This window comes from Plectropomus leopardus, chromosome 17 (assembly GCF_008729295.1).
Source record: "Plectropomus leopardus isolate mb chromosome 17, YSFRI_Pleo_2.0, whole genome shotgun sequence".
NCBI classification, from domain to species: Eukaryota; Metazoa; Chordata; class Actinopteri; order Perciformes; family Serranidae; genus Plectropomus; species Plectropomus leopardus.
In genome coordinates this window covers 15,452,268-15,469,853 of record NC_056479.1, presented here as the reverse complement: position 1 = coordinate 15,469,853, position 17,586 = coordinate 15,452,268, and the positions used below count along the sequence as shown (strand labels likewise).

The window sequence follows — 17,586 nt, the reverse complement described above, 5'->3', positions numbered from 1 at the left end:
GCTCACCCATTAACTTCATGACTCTCCATTAAACCTCTTCTGCTCTAATTTCCATAAAATGAGAAACTGCAACTGAGGCCAAGAGCCAGTCTTGCACCTTTAATGTTGAATTTTCAAACTATGTAGCGTAACAGCAGAAATCTGTGGACTCCTCCAGAACAACAAAACTATATGAGTCTATTAACAGACAAAAATCACAAGGACAGTTCAGTTTGAGGACTTTTTTTCTTGTTCTACTTAAAGGGGTGAACATATGAAGAGCTGGGATGAAGGGATGTGTGGAAGGGGCAGGGAAAAAACAAAGACTAAAAAGGGAGTAAATAATCGGAGGGTTGCTGGTTCAATCCGCAGATATTTCAGCTCTAAACAACTACAGGAGTCTTGAGGACGTCCCTGATGCCCCTAAATTGTTGTAGGGGTTGCGTGCTGAGGCTGACTCCATGCTCTCTTAAATACATAAGGGTAGGGACTATGTGTATGTGTTACTCTAAAGGGATCTGAAGCAACAAACTGTCATTTTTCCTCTTGAGTGAAGCCATAAGCTCCCCAGGGCTCACTGTGCAGACCAAAGAAGGGTCAGTCTGTGTGTGTTTGTGTTGGGGCAGGTTGATGGGGTCAAAGGTAAAGTCAGGACGGGATCTGAGGAGAGGTCGAAAGGAGCTAGGCTAAGGGTAGGTATCCAGGGATTCTGGGTTAATGGCATTGAGGTCAACTATGCAGCTGTCCTCAGTGCATACCTGCGGCTGTAGAGAGGGGGCGATGCTGAGACCCTCTCCGTTGAGCGAACGCAGGCTGAGGTAGGCGTCGCCTGTGTGAGACAAACTGTATGACCCCGGTGACCCTGCAGGCAATATATAGCCAATATCCAATCAGCCCAACCACAGTGCCATGGGGTCAAAAGGTCAGCACTGGTCATGGACATTGACTGAAAGAAGTAAATTCTAATAACCCGCTACAATATGCGGGTCAATGTTCTCAGCTGGCTTATTCTGAATGGATCGTTTTACGAGCATAAAAGCCTGGCTTCTCCTCCGCACACATAACAGCTGCACACACCAACAGCTGAGATGTGTGCCAGCTGGAAAGTAAAACCATGAAAAAAGAGGTGCATGTAATTCCAATATTTGCAAACACACATTTTACAGCTGCAAACAGAAATTTTGATTTCTTTGGCTGAGCTGCCCTCTTGTGTGGATAATAGACTGGGCTTCTGATTAAGGAAAACTGAGTGTGACACATTTCAGTTCCCAAGAGCTGGTGGTGTTTGTCCGTCACAGTGGGCGACAATCAAGTCACTGCTGGGCAGTGATGGAGGACATGAGGTGTTTCACTTTGTAGACGTATAAAGACGCTCAGGATGCCTGATACGGATCGAAAGCTACTTTCCAACATAAGGATTCATTGCTTGTGTTGTGGTGTGCCTTAAAAGGGCAGTTCATCCCAACTCAAAAGTACATATCTTTCCCTTTTACCTGTAGTGCTTTTTATAAATCTAGTTTTGGTGTTAGTTGCAGAGCGTTGGAGAGGCTGTAGCGATATCTGCCTTCTCTAGAATATAATGGAACTACGTGGTACTCTATGATGCCCAATGCACCAATAAAAAAAATGTTTGAAAACCTCACCAGCCATGTCTCTTTCTATAAATAATGACCCCCTTACTCAAGATAATCCACAAACCTTGTTGTAAGCAGTTTCATGTAGGAACTATTCTCCCTCTATCAAACTACCTCCGCCATTGGTATCACTGTGCAGAGGGAAGCGAGCATCTACAGTTAATATCTTCAACACTTGGCAACTCACATCAAAACAATCTAGATTGATAAACAGCACAACAGGTAAGCAGAAAAATATTAGATATAGTTTGGTTTTCAGGTGAAAGGTTCCTTTAACCACATTTGAATCCCTCTCCACATCAGGAAATTCTTGTTGAAAAGCCAAAGGTGGTACATTCAGATTAAATTGTTTGTCTATATTGGCTTAAAAAATTGAAGAGGTGGCTGGTGATGTACAATTTTATGTTGCATGGTACAAAATCCCATAAAGATAATGATTGTAAATGATTCTAAATTGTAATACTTGGTTCAAAACTTTGATGAAAAATACACAAATGTCACTGGTGATTTGAACTAAACATTACTGAGCTATGGACCATTGCACACATCTGCTTATTTAGTGACTTATGCTCTATTCCCTTTAACCATCTTAACACTTTCATTTTCCCCCATCCAAAAAGACATAACATCTGGTCAATGCAGCTTCCTGCAGCACTGCCATTGTTTTGTCTGTGACTCTCAGCTGGTAACAAAAATAGGAAATGGTGCATTTCTGACACCATGTAGTCTCCCTCATGTCTAGTATCACTTCTCATTTGTAGAAAAACCCTTTCTCTCACAGACAGCTTTGAGTTTAGTCACTCTTAAGTGGTCACCGTTTTATTTTGAGCACACAGAAGATTTAAAGGAGAAACTGACTGAATTAATTGAAAAGAATGACCACCTACCTGCTCTATTCCTTAGCAAACTCTGATTACTAAAGTATTACTATGTGTTGAAAAATTGTGCTATAATAAGAATGGGTGACATTAATGCAATGCTTTGCACAAAGAAAATATGGGAGATGGACAGAAAGCATTTGAAGCAGACATTAGGTGAGTCCTAACTGATACGCATGAGCATAACAGCAATTCTATACTTGTAGTTCTAGTTCTTGTAGATTTATTTGATGCCATGATTAAAAGGACAAATTACGCAGCCAGGAGGTAAAAGTGGGCAATATCCTGAACAGCTGGCTTGCTTGCGGCAGTGCCAGATAAGTAAAATTTGAGTGCAGTTTTCTGATTATACAAAAGTATATTATATGCTGGCTAAAGAAAGCATCTTTTACCAATTGTGTCATGCATAAATAGGATGTTTTCCCATGACTTTAAACACACAGTGTGGGCAGATAGCTGTGAGAACTTTTTCAGTATACGGTGTGTTTTTTTTCTTACAGACAAAGTGTGGTTAAGTTGGTGTTCAGAATGAAAGTGTGTGTAGAGGAACTGAAGCCTGTTGATGAGAAGTGATGGGCTTGTGTGTAGATGAGATGGAGCATGCGGTACCTGAGTTGGGCGTTGCAGGAGAGTTAGCCTGGCTAGCCTGCGCAGACACATTGGCAGCATCCACCGCTGTTTTCACTGCGTAGAGGTTCGCTTCTTCCTGGAACTTACCAATGTTCTTCTTGTAGCGTATTCTCTTGTTGCCAAACCAATTAGAGACCTGAGGGGGACAGATGGATGTCAGATATTCAATGCAGTGTTTCTTTTGCATTAATTAAGCTGTCCCTAGTCCCTCTGCAAAAGATTCAAATTCCAGTTTTCACCTTTTTACTTCTAATAACAGAAAAAACAGTCTTTTAGAAGACACTATAATATATGTGGTGAAACTGATCAGACCCCCTTTACGCCTTGCATTAAATTGTGATTCATATTGAGACTGTATCTAAATATGATTTATCCACATTACTTTCACACTTAGTATTATTTGTGTCTCTGGTATCCACATTGAGATCCGAACAGTTTCAACTCCTTCTCCACAATTTGCTTAGCCATTGCTTCATAAATGGCTCGCTTGAGATATCAGTTGCCAGTTTTCGCATGTATACTTTATTGGACCAAACTGAAAGCAGACACTTGATGTTATCTTGACTCTGTCCTGTAAAGTATACCTCTGCAGGCCCTGCAGTCGAATATGTCAACAACTATCTGGCTGTTAACTGTTTCTTAAATAAAAAAAATAAAATAAAATTCTTTGAAATAAAATAACCTAGGGTGCACATCATGACATTGTCTGCATTTTCAGAGCCAACATTGGCATAAAAATATATGAAATATTTAAATAAAATCTCTGCTGGTGTATTATTTTTCCTTTGAATACGTCAGCGAGGTTGACGGTGATCACTCATTGATGGGAAGAATACATTACAGATGAGGGACCCACCATGTAAGTATTAGCATCAGATGACAGAGATACCACAGCTTCAGCGTCACATGAAGGACAGCCGATGCTAGCCCACTGGTTTGGAAAAGTCGCACGCAATTACATATTTTTGCCCATGTAGTTGTTGCATGTGGATCGAAAAAGCAGTTGCATTGACACTTGTGTTGAACGTGGTCACAAAGCGTCGCTGACCACCTCTGGAGAGGGGATTTGGCCTGTTACATAACACGTTGTTCTCAATAAGTTTAGAGTCCATTTACACCTCTACTTTCAGGCACCATCAGATTGCAAACCCAAAGCGCATTTTAACACAAGGTGTAAAGGGGGTCACTGACAGGCGATCTCAAGTAAAACCATCAAAATAACCTCAGCTTCCACAAAAACAGCTCCAGTTTCCTGGATAATAATGGTGTAAATAATTCACCTGAGACACAGTGATCCCACACTTTTTGGCCAGTTCCTCCTTGGCTTCCTCACTGGGGTAAGGGTTAGACAGGTGGGAGTAGAAATACTCGTTCAGCACCTCTGTAGCTTGCTTGTTGAAGTTGCGCCTCTTACGTCTGACACACAGAGAGAAGAGATAATGACGAACATGCTGGGAATGTACAGGTCTGACACCACATCGACACGCTTAGATCACTTCAGCTTTCAAGAAAATAACCAGCCATCCAGCACGCATGCATGCACTCACATTCACACACACACAGACAGACCTGGCGTCAAGGAAGCGTGAGCGCAGAATCATGACGGCCTCGCAGGTGCTCTGTTTGAGCTGCATCTGAATGGAGCTGAACTTGCGGTGGATGATGGCCACCATGCGCTCAATCTCCTTGGGAGAGATGGGCCGTGTGCGAGACTGCTCTCTCAGCAGGTTCATTACATGGTTGGTGAACTCACTGCAGGCCTGGACCAAGGAGAGAGAGAGAGAGAGAAAGGAGTTGAATACTACTGTAAAAAGACAGCATGAGCACAGATTCTGTCCAGTGGCGTGACATGGTTTTGATGATGACATGCTCCGGCTGTCTGACTCCTCTGTTGATCAGCTGCAGTCATCTTTTCTGAGAAAAATAGAGTAATGTCAGAAGGCTGTTTTTGAAGTAGAAGCATTGGAACCATAAAAGAAAGTCTACAGCAATGGCTTTAAAACCTGTATCAGTGAAATAACCAGGTAAGGGCAGCTTGGTGTGATTAAGAATCAAGAATTTGCAGAGCTAAACAAAATACAGGAATGTTTTTCCATGTGGTCTTGGAGAGAACATCATCTCAATATCTATTCATACAATTTCTAAATGTGTGTTGTTTTTTTTTTTAAAAGATTATTTTTTTGGCATTTTCACTGTTATTAGATAGGACTGATTAATAGTGTGAAAGGGGTAGAGAGTGGGGATGACATGCAGTAAAGGGCCTTGAGCGGGAGTTGAACCTGAGGCTGCAAGAACACTGCCTTTATTCATGGGCCGCCTGCTTTATCCACTCAGCCACGGACACACCAAACATGTGTATTTTAATGTATCGACATCAAAATGAAATATCATGATTTGTTGTGAAGCCACTATATTTATCCACCTGTCATTTTATCTGTTAAATTTTGAGTTAGGCACACTAAAGGACATCAGAGTAAAAAAGAATGCATGAAGAGGAAGAGTCCAGGGTCCAGATGCTTAAAAATGTGAAAAGTGAAAAATGTGCATATGCATTCTTTTCATCTGATTTATGAAGATGCACATACACCTGATTCTGTTTTGTAAATCTCAGTCATTATGGAGCTGGCCGCATGTGTGTGAGCCTTATTTCCACTCCCACAGTTTGCCATAAATGAGTGACAGCCTTAAGCAACCATTTGCATATTGATACTTGTGCCCGCTCCACCACTCAGACCTGTCAATGAAAAATACAGCAAAGAAGGTGCAACTTCACCAGTATTGGCAAAGTTCTCCAACAGCAGAGGAGCTGTCATCACACACAGCTCTGGGACCATACCAGTATTCATTACATATTTCTGCAAACCATCATCACTACAGTAAAATTTCAGTCATTGTTATTATTGAATGTCAGCAGTACAATCAATGATTAGTTAAAAGCACACGTGAAAATTGACTTTATAAGGTGCTTCACAACTACAGGATAAAACAAAACTGTACTTAAAAGGAAGATGATGGTTCAAATGCAAATACTAACAATAAAATTATCTCATAAATTTTAAAATGTTTTTGATAAGTGTACATTTGATTGACATTTTTTTCAGAAAGCTGTCCAAAAGTAATTTTGTAATCAGTGAAATAAGCAAACAACAATATTTACATTAAATCTCCTCATCATATCATCTGCAGATATCTCAGGCAAAATTGTGCTCACACCTGGTCTCAAATCTGCATGAGGTGCACACACTCTTCCTTTATAAATATCAAGTTGAAGTCACCAGGTGTACTCTTTGTTTGAAGGATACCTGCAGACTCTCAGCTGCCTGAGGTGTGTGGTTCTCAATTCATGCATGTTGTCATTCCAAACAACATGACAGTAGATAATTATAGTAATTAAAATACCTCCAAAACAAACATGGAAAAAGAAATAATAAGTTGACTATTGTTGCATTGTTGGAATAAAATCCTTCGGGTCAAATTCTAACAGAACAACAGTTTTCTGTATATTTCCTGTCATTTTGCACAGGACAACTGTTACCAAACTGATGATTGGATGGCGAATCAGTACTCTATCTAACAGACAGATGTAAATTCATATAACATGTTAATATTAGGGCTGCACAATTAAGGTCAAAAGATTATTGTAATCAATATTGAGCTCACGATTATTCATTGTTTATAAGGACAAGATATATATTTTTTAAATTTTCACATTGGAATACACAGAGCACTGCTTTTACTGCTATGTTGTGAGACATTCCTGATAATTTACAAATCTTTGTATCAAAGTAAGACGGGTCCTTTTTCAGATTGCATCCCCCAGAGAAAAACTAAACTAAAAACATAATTGTACCAAAACTTTTAATCAAAATTACATCAACAGAGCATTGCTTTCACTTTCACTTTGTGCAACATTCTTGCTTATTAACAAATCTTTTCATTTAAAAAAAAAAACTTAATAATAAAGTTCCTCTTAACCTGAGTTCAGTGCAAATTCTGGAAGCAAAATATAGATTTAAGGAGGGGGATAGCAACATTATATTTCTTGGCCTTCATGCATTCATCATATTATGTACCTTGGGTTTTTCAGGTGACTTAAGTTAGTTATGTTGCTTTGCGGTGCAGTTTCAAGTGTCATGCACTCTAAATCAAAAATTGTTCCAAACAAGAGATGATTCGTATGGAGGGACTAGTTCTTCCCCTTCTGCTCCAGACATCTGATCCTTATTTTGACCACCTGCTCTTTGTTGTATATTACTCTTCTACTCTACTCGGGACTGCAGCTGCAACTTCAGGAAAGTTTTTCATTGGCTGCTGCTGCACACACAACAGCTGCCATGGCTGTTAGTTTAGGAAGCACTTGATTTGATATGAAGCAGAGTTTTATGTGAGCAGAACATGCATTTTAAATGTCAATATGATAATTTGCTTTACTTAAAAGCCAAGGGCACAAGTTTCGTTTTAACACTGGGTGGGGTTGGGTGTCCTCAAAATAAAAGCCCTCTGCTACTTACATGTTCAAAATACTGAAGGAGGCGCGTCCCCCCTGAACAATACGGGAAGCCAAAATCGTGATTGAGATAACTACTCGATTAATTGTGCAGCCCTTGTTTATATGTGTGAATTACAGTATATGCTCAAGCATTTCCATCTGCTCCGCACACACCTGTTCATACTTCTCCAGCTCAGAGTGATAGATCTGGCGGATCTGGGCGAGCTTGGCTCTGTAGTCGGAGTGTTCGATGCTGCTGTCTGTGGGTGATCCCCCTGCTGCTGCTGCAGCTGCAGCCGCTGCAGCCGATCCTCCGCCCTTCTCCGGTCCCGACACACCCTCTGCTAACAGCATGTTGTCCAACCGCATAATCTGGGGATCTGGTGGGTCCTCCTCCTGCACGCCTCGTATACTCAGTACTGGACAGAAGAAGACAGAAAGCATTGGAGTTAGACAGGCAAGGTCAACATTCACCTGCATAGAATAAAATCCTGTTTGTTATAGTCTGCCCAAGCCTTCCTCAGGCTGATCAAACCTGTTGTTTAAAAAGTTTTTGAAAACTGACAGACCACACATTTCCCTTCAAGGGATAGGCTAATATTGAGGGTTCTAGGGGTGCATAAGAAGACACTTTATCACTGCTAAAATTCAAAGAAGTGCAGCCCTGCCAAAACCCAGTCAAGTTTCTCCCCTGAGTCATTGCTATGAGCGCCTGGCTGAATTCTCAATGAGCCTGAATTTCCTCTAAATCAACAGCAGAGGGCAGTGTGGTCCCTCTGTGGCAGGCTGCCAAAGATAAGGGCATGAGGCATGGGACCAGTAATGGGAGTGCATGTGCTGTCACTATGAGCCCCAGTGGCCATAAGTATAGTTATCAGTTGCTGCTCTCCACCACTGCATTATACCAGGACCTCTGTCAGCCTACAGCCATGCTCTCATCTCTCTCTCTTTCACACACACAGACACACACACCCTTACAGATACCACTCTGTTACTGAAAAGTTTAGTGCAGACAACCATCTTTTCTTCAGAGCCCCAAGCTTTTAACACTTAACTAAATTTTCTCTTCCTTTCATTCAACTTCAAAAAGTAAGAGCAGAAACTTGGTATCACAATTGAAAGTATTAAGCACATTATTTACTAATAATACATTCATTTTGCAAAGTGTGATAATGACTACGGTACAAATACAGCAATTTAAAATAACTGTAGCTCGAAAATTCCCTTTAAAGTGGATTAGCAAAAAAATTAGTTTCAGTGTATTAATTCAAAAGTGATTTTATGGCTAATTATGAAAAGAGCAACAAATTAGAGCACGAATGATTGGCTGAATAATCAAAAAGCCTACAACAGAAAACTGAACAGCGACTACCCTGATAATTAATTTGATGTCCTTACATTTTCAAGCAAAAATGCAACATTCACTAGTTCCTCACATGTCAGGATTCCCTGAATTTCTTAGGTTTATATCACTGTAAATCGAATATCTTCGAGCTTTGAGCTGTTTTGTATGAGGAACTGTGATGAACTTGATTTGTAGATTACACAAAAACAACCACATTAAACTATTATCAGATAATTAAATGAACAATTCCCTGCACATGTTTACTTGCAGGAAAAAAAAAATTAAGATTATATGCTTAGGTTTGTGTCCAATAGCAATGCATTTTTTTGAAGGCAGGACATGAGGCTAGAAATCATCTTATATTTTGGATATTGTCGATGTTGTTTTTTCCTGGTTTTACAGCCTAAATTACAGTAAAATAATGTGATTTTATAAACATACCAGACTGTTCTACCTGTTTTATTATTTCTCTTTGGTCATTATATCCACATTAATGATGACATAATGATTTTCTGATCATTTACTGATGTTCAGTGTACATATTTTGTAAAAGCACCAAAAATGAACCATAAAATATCAATACAGTATTGATACTGAGGTATTTGGTCAAAAGAATATAAGAATATAATTGCGTTACGAAAGTAGGCAAGATGTTGATTCGCTCTACATATTTGTTAACTAATATAGAGAGCTGCAATGATTTATCAATTAGATGTCAACTATTAAATTGATCACCAGCCAATCTGATAACTGATTAATAGGTTTGAATATGTTTTTACGAAAAAAAAGTCTAAGTTTAATGTTTCCAGCTTCTGAAATGTGATTTTTTTTTCTGGTTCCTCTATGACCATAAAATGAATATATTTGGGTATTAGACAAAATCTTGGGCTTTGGGAAACACTGATTGGTATTTTGCATCAAATTCTGACTTTTTATAGACCAATCATCTACTCAATTGATCAAGAAAATAATCAACAGATAGTAATAGTTAGCTGCAGCCCTACTGATATGGAGAACAGTGCAAACTGTTAAAATATGAATGTGAAATATTGGTTCAGTCACAAATAAACACAGTAATGTGTCCACATTTATGTTAATCTGTAGAACATGAGACTAAATTAATGAGGTAAAGCCAATTTAAACAGTGGTGAAACCAGACGGGACTCTGAAGGAGACAGACGCTAACAATATGTATGACAAGATTAATCCCAGTGGAAACTGGGTTAGGCGTTTGTCCTCCTTAAGGATTACGCTAGTTAGTCAAAGCTCATCATCAGAGGTTAGGGGGTGCATGAACTCACTCATTCAAAGCTTCTCTTGTTAGCACAACTACAATCTTGTGATTCTTTATGCTGTTGTCAAAGAGTCGCGCTCAGGAAAAAAGTTTGCTGCCGTGAAGCAGTCAGAGCTAACAAATGAGAAGAGCTGCACTGTAGCACTAACAGATGTGAAAGAAATGAGGACAAAAACAGTTTAAGTTTCCAAGTGCTACAGAGCAGATGAGTTTTTGCTTTTTTCAAACTTCATTTGATAAATGAGTCTGTTCCACCATTTAAGGCCTCTCCTAGCAAAGCGTCCAACTTTCCCTCCCCTTTTTTTCTTGTTCCTTCTTGCCTTTTTCTTTCCCTCTGCTTAGGTCTCTTCTCTCTCTGAGGCACATTCCTGCTCCGCTGCTCCCCCATCTCAGGGCTCAGGAATGCAGCAGACCCAGCCGCCTGAACTAATGACCCTGATTCGCCCATCTCTTTCCCTCCTCTTTTTCTTCCCTTTCAGCCATTCACAAACGATCTTTGCACTTCCTAGCCGATAACCTATAGCTAATTTATCGATCAAGGACCTGAGGTTTTTGTTTTGTACCTGTTGAATCCACATGATTATTTGGATTCTGTGCCTATGCTCTGATGGCACTTAAAGTTTTGTGTGCACTGACAAAATTTAGGCCACTCCGGCTTGGACAGCTCCAACTATGTGGTTACTGTCCATCCACTGGGAAGTACAACCGACCTACAGTGAAGAGGGCAACTGTGACTCTTCAAGCTTCTCACCTCTCCCCCTCCCTTTTGCCCCCACTCCTCATTATGGCCCCCAGCTGTAGCCTAATGCCCCTACATTCCCCTAATTACTCCAATTAAGCTGTGATTACCCACAATTGCACTCATGCACAGTCTAGTGGCCTAGTGGTATTACAGCAGCTGTTGAGATGAGTTAAGATGCACAGAAAAATAGCATACGAATTGGACACAGGTATAAAAAAAAAAAAAAGAGCCAAAAAGTCTTCCACTCACAACCTAACCAACTATGCCATCCTGAAAACAAAAATAATAATAAAAATCTACAGGTCTGAGAGCTCACTGGCTGTTTTTCCAAAATCTAAGCAGAGTCTCCTTTTGATCAACTAGCTCCTGACATCGCCGCCGGGCTGGTTCTGTTACTGAGTGACTAAAATTCAGAGTGCTGTAAGTAATGATACTTAAATTCCTCCTTTTTTTAAAATAGGAAGACAGCTTAAGGCCCACAGCCTGCATCCACAGCTCTTAGAAATCACACCATTATGCACACGCTACCACCCTAGCTGGGCTGTGTGGCATTGAGAGACGGAGCGAGCAACACATACTATGAAATATTCAGGGTATCCAGCTGGGCTTTCACTGCATACATAATCATTCTCATTTCTGCACAGCCAATGTGGAAACGGTGCACTATGCAGACACAACACACAATATATGAAGTGGTGCAGGTAAGGGTGAACAACCTAACCAATAGTGTGGTGCTGTACATTAACTGTAATGCCTTCCACACATAGGGCTAGATAAGACTTAAACGCAGTCAGTATATCATTGCTCAGCTCACAACACAAGCTTTATCCTTGTCTGTCTTTTCCCTCGCTAGCATCCCCTTTTTCACTCTGTCTCCCCCCAACACACATCCCCTCCCCCCGTCTCCCTTTCAGCACACCCCCACCCACCTCCCCCAGTGACCCCCCTCTCTTCGTGTGTGCTCCCCTCTGCTGGAGTCTTCACGTGTGGCCGCGTACCACCCGCTGCTGTCAGCCCCCCCTCTCCCTCTCTCTGTAGACAGACAGGATTAGCATTTTAATTGCATCAGCTCCCTTGGGTATTCTCAGCCTTTCACTGGGAGAGAGCAAGGGAGCGGGAGAGAGGGAGAAGGATAGAGAAGGAAAAAAAGGGGAAAAAAGGTAAGGAGAGAGAGAGGGTAGAAGGAGAACCAAGGAGAATTGAAAAAAGGAGTCACAGGAGAAGATATGTGTGCAAGAGAGGAAGAGACACAGGGAGAGAGAGAGAGAGAGAGAGAAAAGCTACAGAAATATACAGAATCCAGAGTACAGACGTGCCAGAGAGCGAGTGAGCCAGAAAGAGTGAAAAGATAGGACTGTGAAAACATCAGTTTTTCCTTTCATTACAGACAGAGAATTCAGATAAAGAGAATGGGCCATAGAAAGATGGTTTTCACAATGAAAATATGCTACATGAATATGCAAATTTACCTCGCAAAAACAATTCTCAACTGCAGCTCTGGAGATATGATAGGTAAAAGCCCATACAAGGATTAAAACTGTATGCAGGACATAAAATAGTGTCTGGGCAATACAAATGTTGCTAAGGAAAATCTGCCTGTATAAACCTACTCTTAAAAAACAATAAACCTAAGGGAAGAATAAATTCCTTCCATTACCATGCTTAACACTTAAAACCTGGCAGGTTGAATTTGGTTTCAGTCCCCTGAAACATGGCCTTAAATTCAAATTTTAGGGAAAAAAAACGTTACAGAAAACTCGACAAAACCCAGCCCTGACCAGCCAAGGGTTGGGCTATATGACTGCATGAAGCCCACAGTGCAAGGGTACAACTTAAACGTTTAAAAATTTAGTTGTGAATATAAATACCACTGAAATTTTATCATTCTTGATACTCTCAATACTCAATTCAATGTCATGGTAATAAAGACAAAATTATTTAAATAAAATTTTATAATCATTCCCTAATGATCTGCCGGGAATGCAGTGTACTAGTCTCTGCAGGTTCATGATATTTTGGGGCTAGAAAACACATATTAGCCTACAGAACATTAACATATTTCTCCTCCAATGGTGTTGTTGTTCAGCATTGTTACATTTAAGATGGGACAGTTGGTCTCTGTGGTAGGCTATTTGTCCCTCTCCTACTCCACTGTAATTGGACGGCTGGGTGACAGTAAAAAGCGCAGCTATTTACCCAAAGATGAATATGTTTCATCTTTAAGCAACCAGAATAAGCCAAATGTACAATGCTCAGTGCTGAATAGATGCTCAGCGTCTCGTCATGCTGATGCTGTATGTAGCAGAGTGTAAATACGCAGCGTCCAGTGGTAAACAAAATACAAAAATATGCTGGCCTCAGGAAAAAAATGTATTTATTCAACTACTCCAGGCTAAGCAGTCTACCACATGTCTTTTATTGTTCTGTGCTGATAGGCATTCTTCTTCCTTCTTTGGTAATTAACCGGAGACTAGAAGACTTGTATGTGTATTTGCTGCCCCATCAGGCCTGGAAGTGTTGCATCTGCACTACTAGGACTGACCCAAATTCTTCAAAGCTCGAATCATTACCATGGTAATCGATACCCAAATCAGAATTTTAATGCCCCCCTTTTCACCCTAAAAATTCCACATAGCCCATTAATTAAGAAATAGTGATCCAACATAATGCATTATGCTTCAGCATTAATTATTTGTTATTCTTGGAAAAGGACATTTGAACTCAGTGATATGCCTAATTTTGTTAATCCGATTGTTTGACCACCTGTGACAGGCTCATATATACGATGTAAAGATGTTGAAGTCAAGTGTCTGGAGTGGTTTTAAAATTTATAAAGATAACCTCCAACAAGTCCAGTGCAAGATATGCCCCTGAAGAAAACTGCCTACCTAAAGAACTGGAGAAAAATGAGTACCGTCACAATTTTGGCATCAACTTGATGCTCAAGTATCGGTGCTTGTGACATCCCTAGTAGAAATATGTCCACCAGTAGCAGGTGCTACTTTTAGGGGAGCAAATCAGGGCTGGATTCTCGTATGATTGTATGATTAATGCGTGATATTGCAAATTCAGCTGCCTCGCAAGGTAACATGATTTGGGCAGACATGGAAGAGGTGAGTGAAGTTGTAAGTACAGAACCCTGTAATAATTACATTATTGCTCACAGGAAACTTAAAGGCACCATTTTTAAAGAATTTTAGTTTAGCTGTATTGAGTCTTGTGTTTTAAACTCAAATATTGTCTTATGTAAGGCCGCTGTTTTTTCAACAAGTTTCAAATAAATGAAGAAAATCATCAAATGTGACGAAGTACAGTATAGTTATTTTAACTTTTCTCAAATAAAATTTTTGAACTGGGACATAATATTACCCTGATAGGACATTTTTGCCATATCACCTACCCCTACACCAGACCTAGTCTGACTTTTGTTTTTTCAGATTCTCATGTCTGATCAGTTTGACTTCCTCTTTGAAGAAAACAGTGATAAGTGGTTTTAGAGAAGAGAGAGAGCAGTTTCCTCGAAGTCCTTGACCTTTAAATCCATGCAGTGAAATTCAAACTTCACGTTCATTATGTCCACTTAGTCACCCACTGAAGTCTGTAAATGTAAAAATCACATGTGCTCATATCACGATAGCAGTCTTAAGCAATCTGAGTGGGAGCCTTGATGCCAATGGCAATTATTTTTGAAAATTTTATGTTGTAACAATTGATTAATGTCGACTTTCTCAAACAAGTTCCTCTGTGCATATTATATTTTGATTTACCATGCCATTTTGGTGGAATGTGGGTTGCTTGGGTGAGTAAAATGTTGCCTTGGGCAAGTTGTAGAATATGGCATTAAAAATAAATAATTTCCCTGATGGGCTTTTTGCCAAATGGATAGAGGAAAATAGCTAAATTTCTACAGCAAATTCAACATAAGAAGTGTGTATCCCATTCTTCTAGAATAGTGGGGTTTTAATACAGAGTACAGTCAACTAATGAGCCTAATCCATATGTCTATTCCTACTTTAAGCAGCTCACGCTAATCAGCATCTGTTTGGGTAGCCCATAAGAGTCCTGTTGCACGCAGCCCCCCACTATGACAAACACACACACACACACACACAGAGAAAGAGGTAAGCATTCAGAGCAAACACAGTGTGGTCTGATTAAGGTGTGAATTGGAGAACTCACACCTTGGGCAAACACAACACTTCAGTGGAACACATCATTAATCAGCCCTTAATTAACTAAAGAGAGAGGCTTGGACACTCGAGCGATGACGATGTGTACCCCCCTTGAATGGTCATACACGAACACACCGTCACACACACAAAAACACACACAAACACTAATGAGGGATAGATCAATTTGTTTTGTCACTTAATCTGCACAGATATCAGGCAATAAAGGATCTGCAATACCTTAATGTCTATCATTTATATGCATTGTTTTGGTAAATTACTGAAAACATTTCCCTGATAGCCATTCAGATAAAGTAAAAATAGGCTGAAAAATAAATGTAATCAGCAGATATAAAGTATTTTTGAGAATACTGACAATGAAAATAATGCCTTAAAATGACAACATTATCATTTATTGCAACTATTTCCAATATAAGTAGGTATAGTAATAGACTGACGAATGATATAAATGTAGTCCATTCAAAAGTAACAGTATCAAAATGAACACAGAGGATACAGATTATAAGCGATCTTCACACGCAGTACATTGGTGTACTTACTATATAAGCAAAATATCAAAAAAGTCATATTCTGTGCATTTGCGTGGACAAGGATGAGCTCGACCAAAAAGAAGCACAACATTTGGCTTGAGTCACTTCAGTGTAGGCAAGCTAACCAGCATGCACCTCCCAAACTCATTCAGGTAGCATAGAAAGCATATTACAGACCTGGAGTTGCTGTGAGTATACTGTTATGTGCTCATGGTTTGTGTTTCATAGTAAGCTTGACTCAATTTGGAACATGCCAGCATCCTTACTAGTGTCAGACCGCACATTGGTGTGTTATTTTAGGCGACTGAGCAATATAAGATATTTAACAATATTACTGTGTAAGTGTGGCTGTTTTAAGGGTTTATTAAACACTGTTGAGGCCCCCGTAACTACATCTCCAACATGATCTCCCCATTCTAGTACAGTCCTGCACACAGAGAAAAATGAAGAGACATGGAAGAAAAAATCTGAAATGTCACAGGAGGAAGAGGAGGATGATGAAGAGCACCCAAGCAGGAGGCTTGTTAAAGCACGGCTAGGATCTTCCCCCAGTCAACTCTCATCAGGCCAGCTGCCTCCTGTGCTCATTAGCACAGACTCTTAAGGAGCTCCTAAAGACTTTGTGAAAAATGAACGCTCATTTGAGAGGTCGTTAATTTGCACTGTTATGCAAATTAGGTGGCAATTAAGCGATAGATCAGAAGAGCAGTGCCCATTTATAACAAGTGAACAAGCATTATGACACAGTCAGATGGTGCCAGAGAGAGCTGAGGCTACATGGTTAGTCTGCACAGGTCCGATGTACCAGTTTAGTGAGGAATAAAATCACTGTGTCTATAATATGTCTGGCTGTTCAGGATAACAATATACCAGTGGTTTTACAGGAAGGTCTCCTAAATTGGCTTTGCTAGCCTGTACACACATAAATAGATACACATATTACAAACTGGTGAAAACACAAACTAATCATCCTCCTAGTATATGGATTCATTCTGGATTAGCAAACAGCGCTATTACACCAATCCATCCATCTATACTGATGAAGAGCACCACAAGATTAAAAGGAGCACTGACTTCCCAGTATCTGTAATAACCCAATGCATGCTGCTAATCTCGGGGTGGCTTGTAACCCCCCCTCCCTAAATCGCCCTGATGTTTCCATCTCTCCCCTGCATTTATGACATGGTGTGAAATATACAAACATACTGTCCGGGACAGCAACGTGCACTACTGCAGAGGGGTGGAAGGCTCCCATCAATTGTAATTAATCCTTAATTAGTCAGGATTAGGAGCTAGGCTCCGACACTCTCCCACCCCACCGCCACCAAACTAATGCAATCCAGCTGAGACCACATTTACATATCTTTAATTAAAGAGACGCCGGCTTCTTTTAAGAGCAAAGCCTAAAAGCAGAGTGAGAGGCGCAGACATGCTGAGAGGGAGGGCAGATGAGATGAAGAGGTAGGAGTCGGCCCTGTGGGTGATCCCTGACCACTGCTGATGGGTCAATATTTCCTGGTTTCTCATAGCTGGGCATAATTTGATGGAAATTTGTGGATCCAAAGTGTGCAAAACATGGCACCTTTCCCATCATGTCACTCTGGCCAATTAAATTCAGCACTGTCCATCATCAGTATGTGTGTGCCTACTTCCTGAGTTTTATTTGCTGCCCTTAATTGTTTATTAAGTAACCCCAATTAAAAATATGGGACAAATACATTTATTTAATTTTGTCTAATTTCAGCTTATCTCGTTCTTACTTTTTTCAAAACACCCATTGCCAGTTTAAGCTATCAAGCAAACTAGCAAATGCTTGACCAGCATTGACCCATGCTGTTAACTCCTCTTCCAAGAAACCTACCGCTCTGGTGTCAA

At 40.2% G+C, this 17,586-nt stretch overlaps 1 protein-coding gene across 2 annotated transcripts in view; it reads right to left on the bottom strand.

Annotated features, from left to right (window-relative positions):
* pbx4 (pre-B-cell leukemia transcription factor 4) overlaps window positions 1-17,586 on the bottom strand; it is a 33,635-nt gene that overhangs the window by 4,623 nt on the left and 11,426 nt on the right. Inside the window, exons 4-9 of one of the 2 annotated variants that reach the window (XM_042504810.1) lie at window positions 7,785-8,029; window positions 4,691-4,881; window positions 4,402-4,537; window positions 3,101-3,257; window positions 2,501-2,503; window positions 738-841 (exon numbers count right to left, since the gene is read on the bottom strand). In XM_042504810.1, the coding sequence (XP_042360744.1) occupies window positions 738-841; window positions 2,501-2,503; window positions 3,101-3,257; window positions 4,402-4,537; window positions 4,691-4,881; window positions 7,785-8,029 (836 nt within the window). The remainder of the gene's footprint in view (window positions 1-737; window positions 842-2,500; window positions 2,504-3,100; window positions 3,258-4,401; window positions 4,538-4,690; window positions 4,882-7,784; window positions 8,030-17,586) is intronic. The other variant, XM_042504809.1, reaches the window with a different exon arrangement.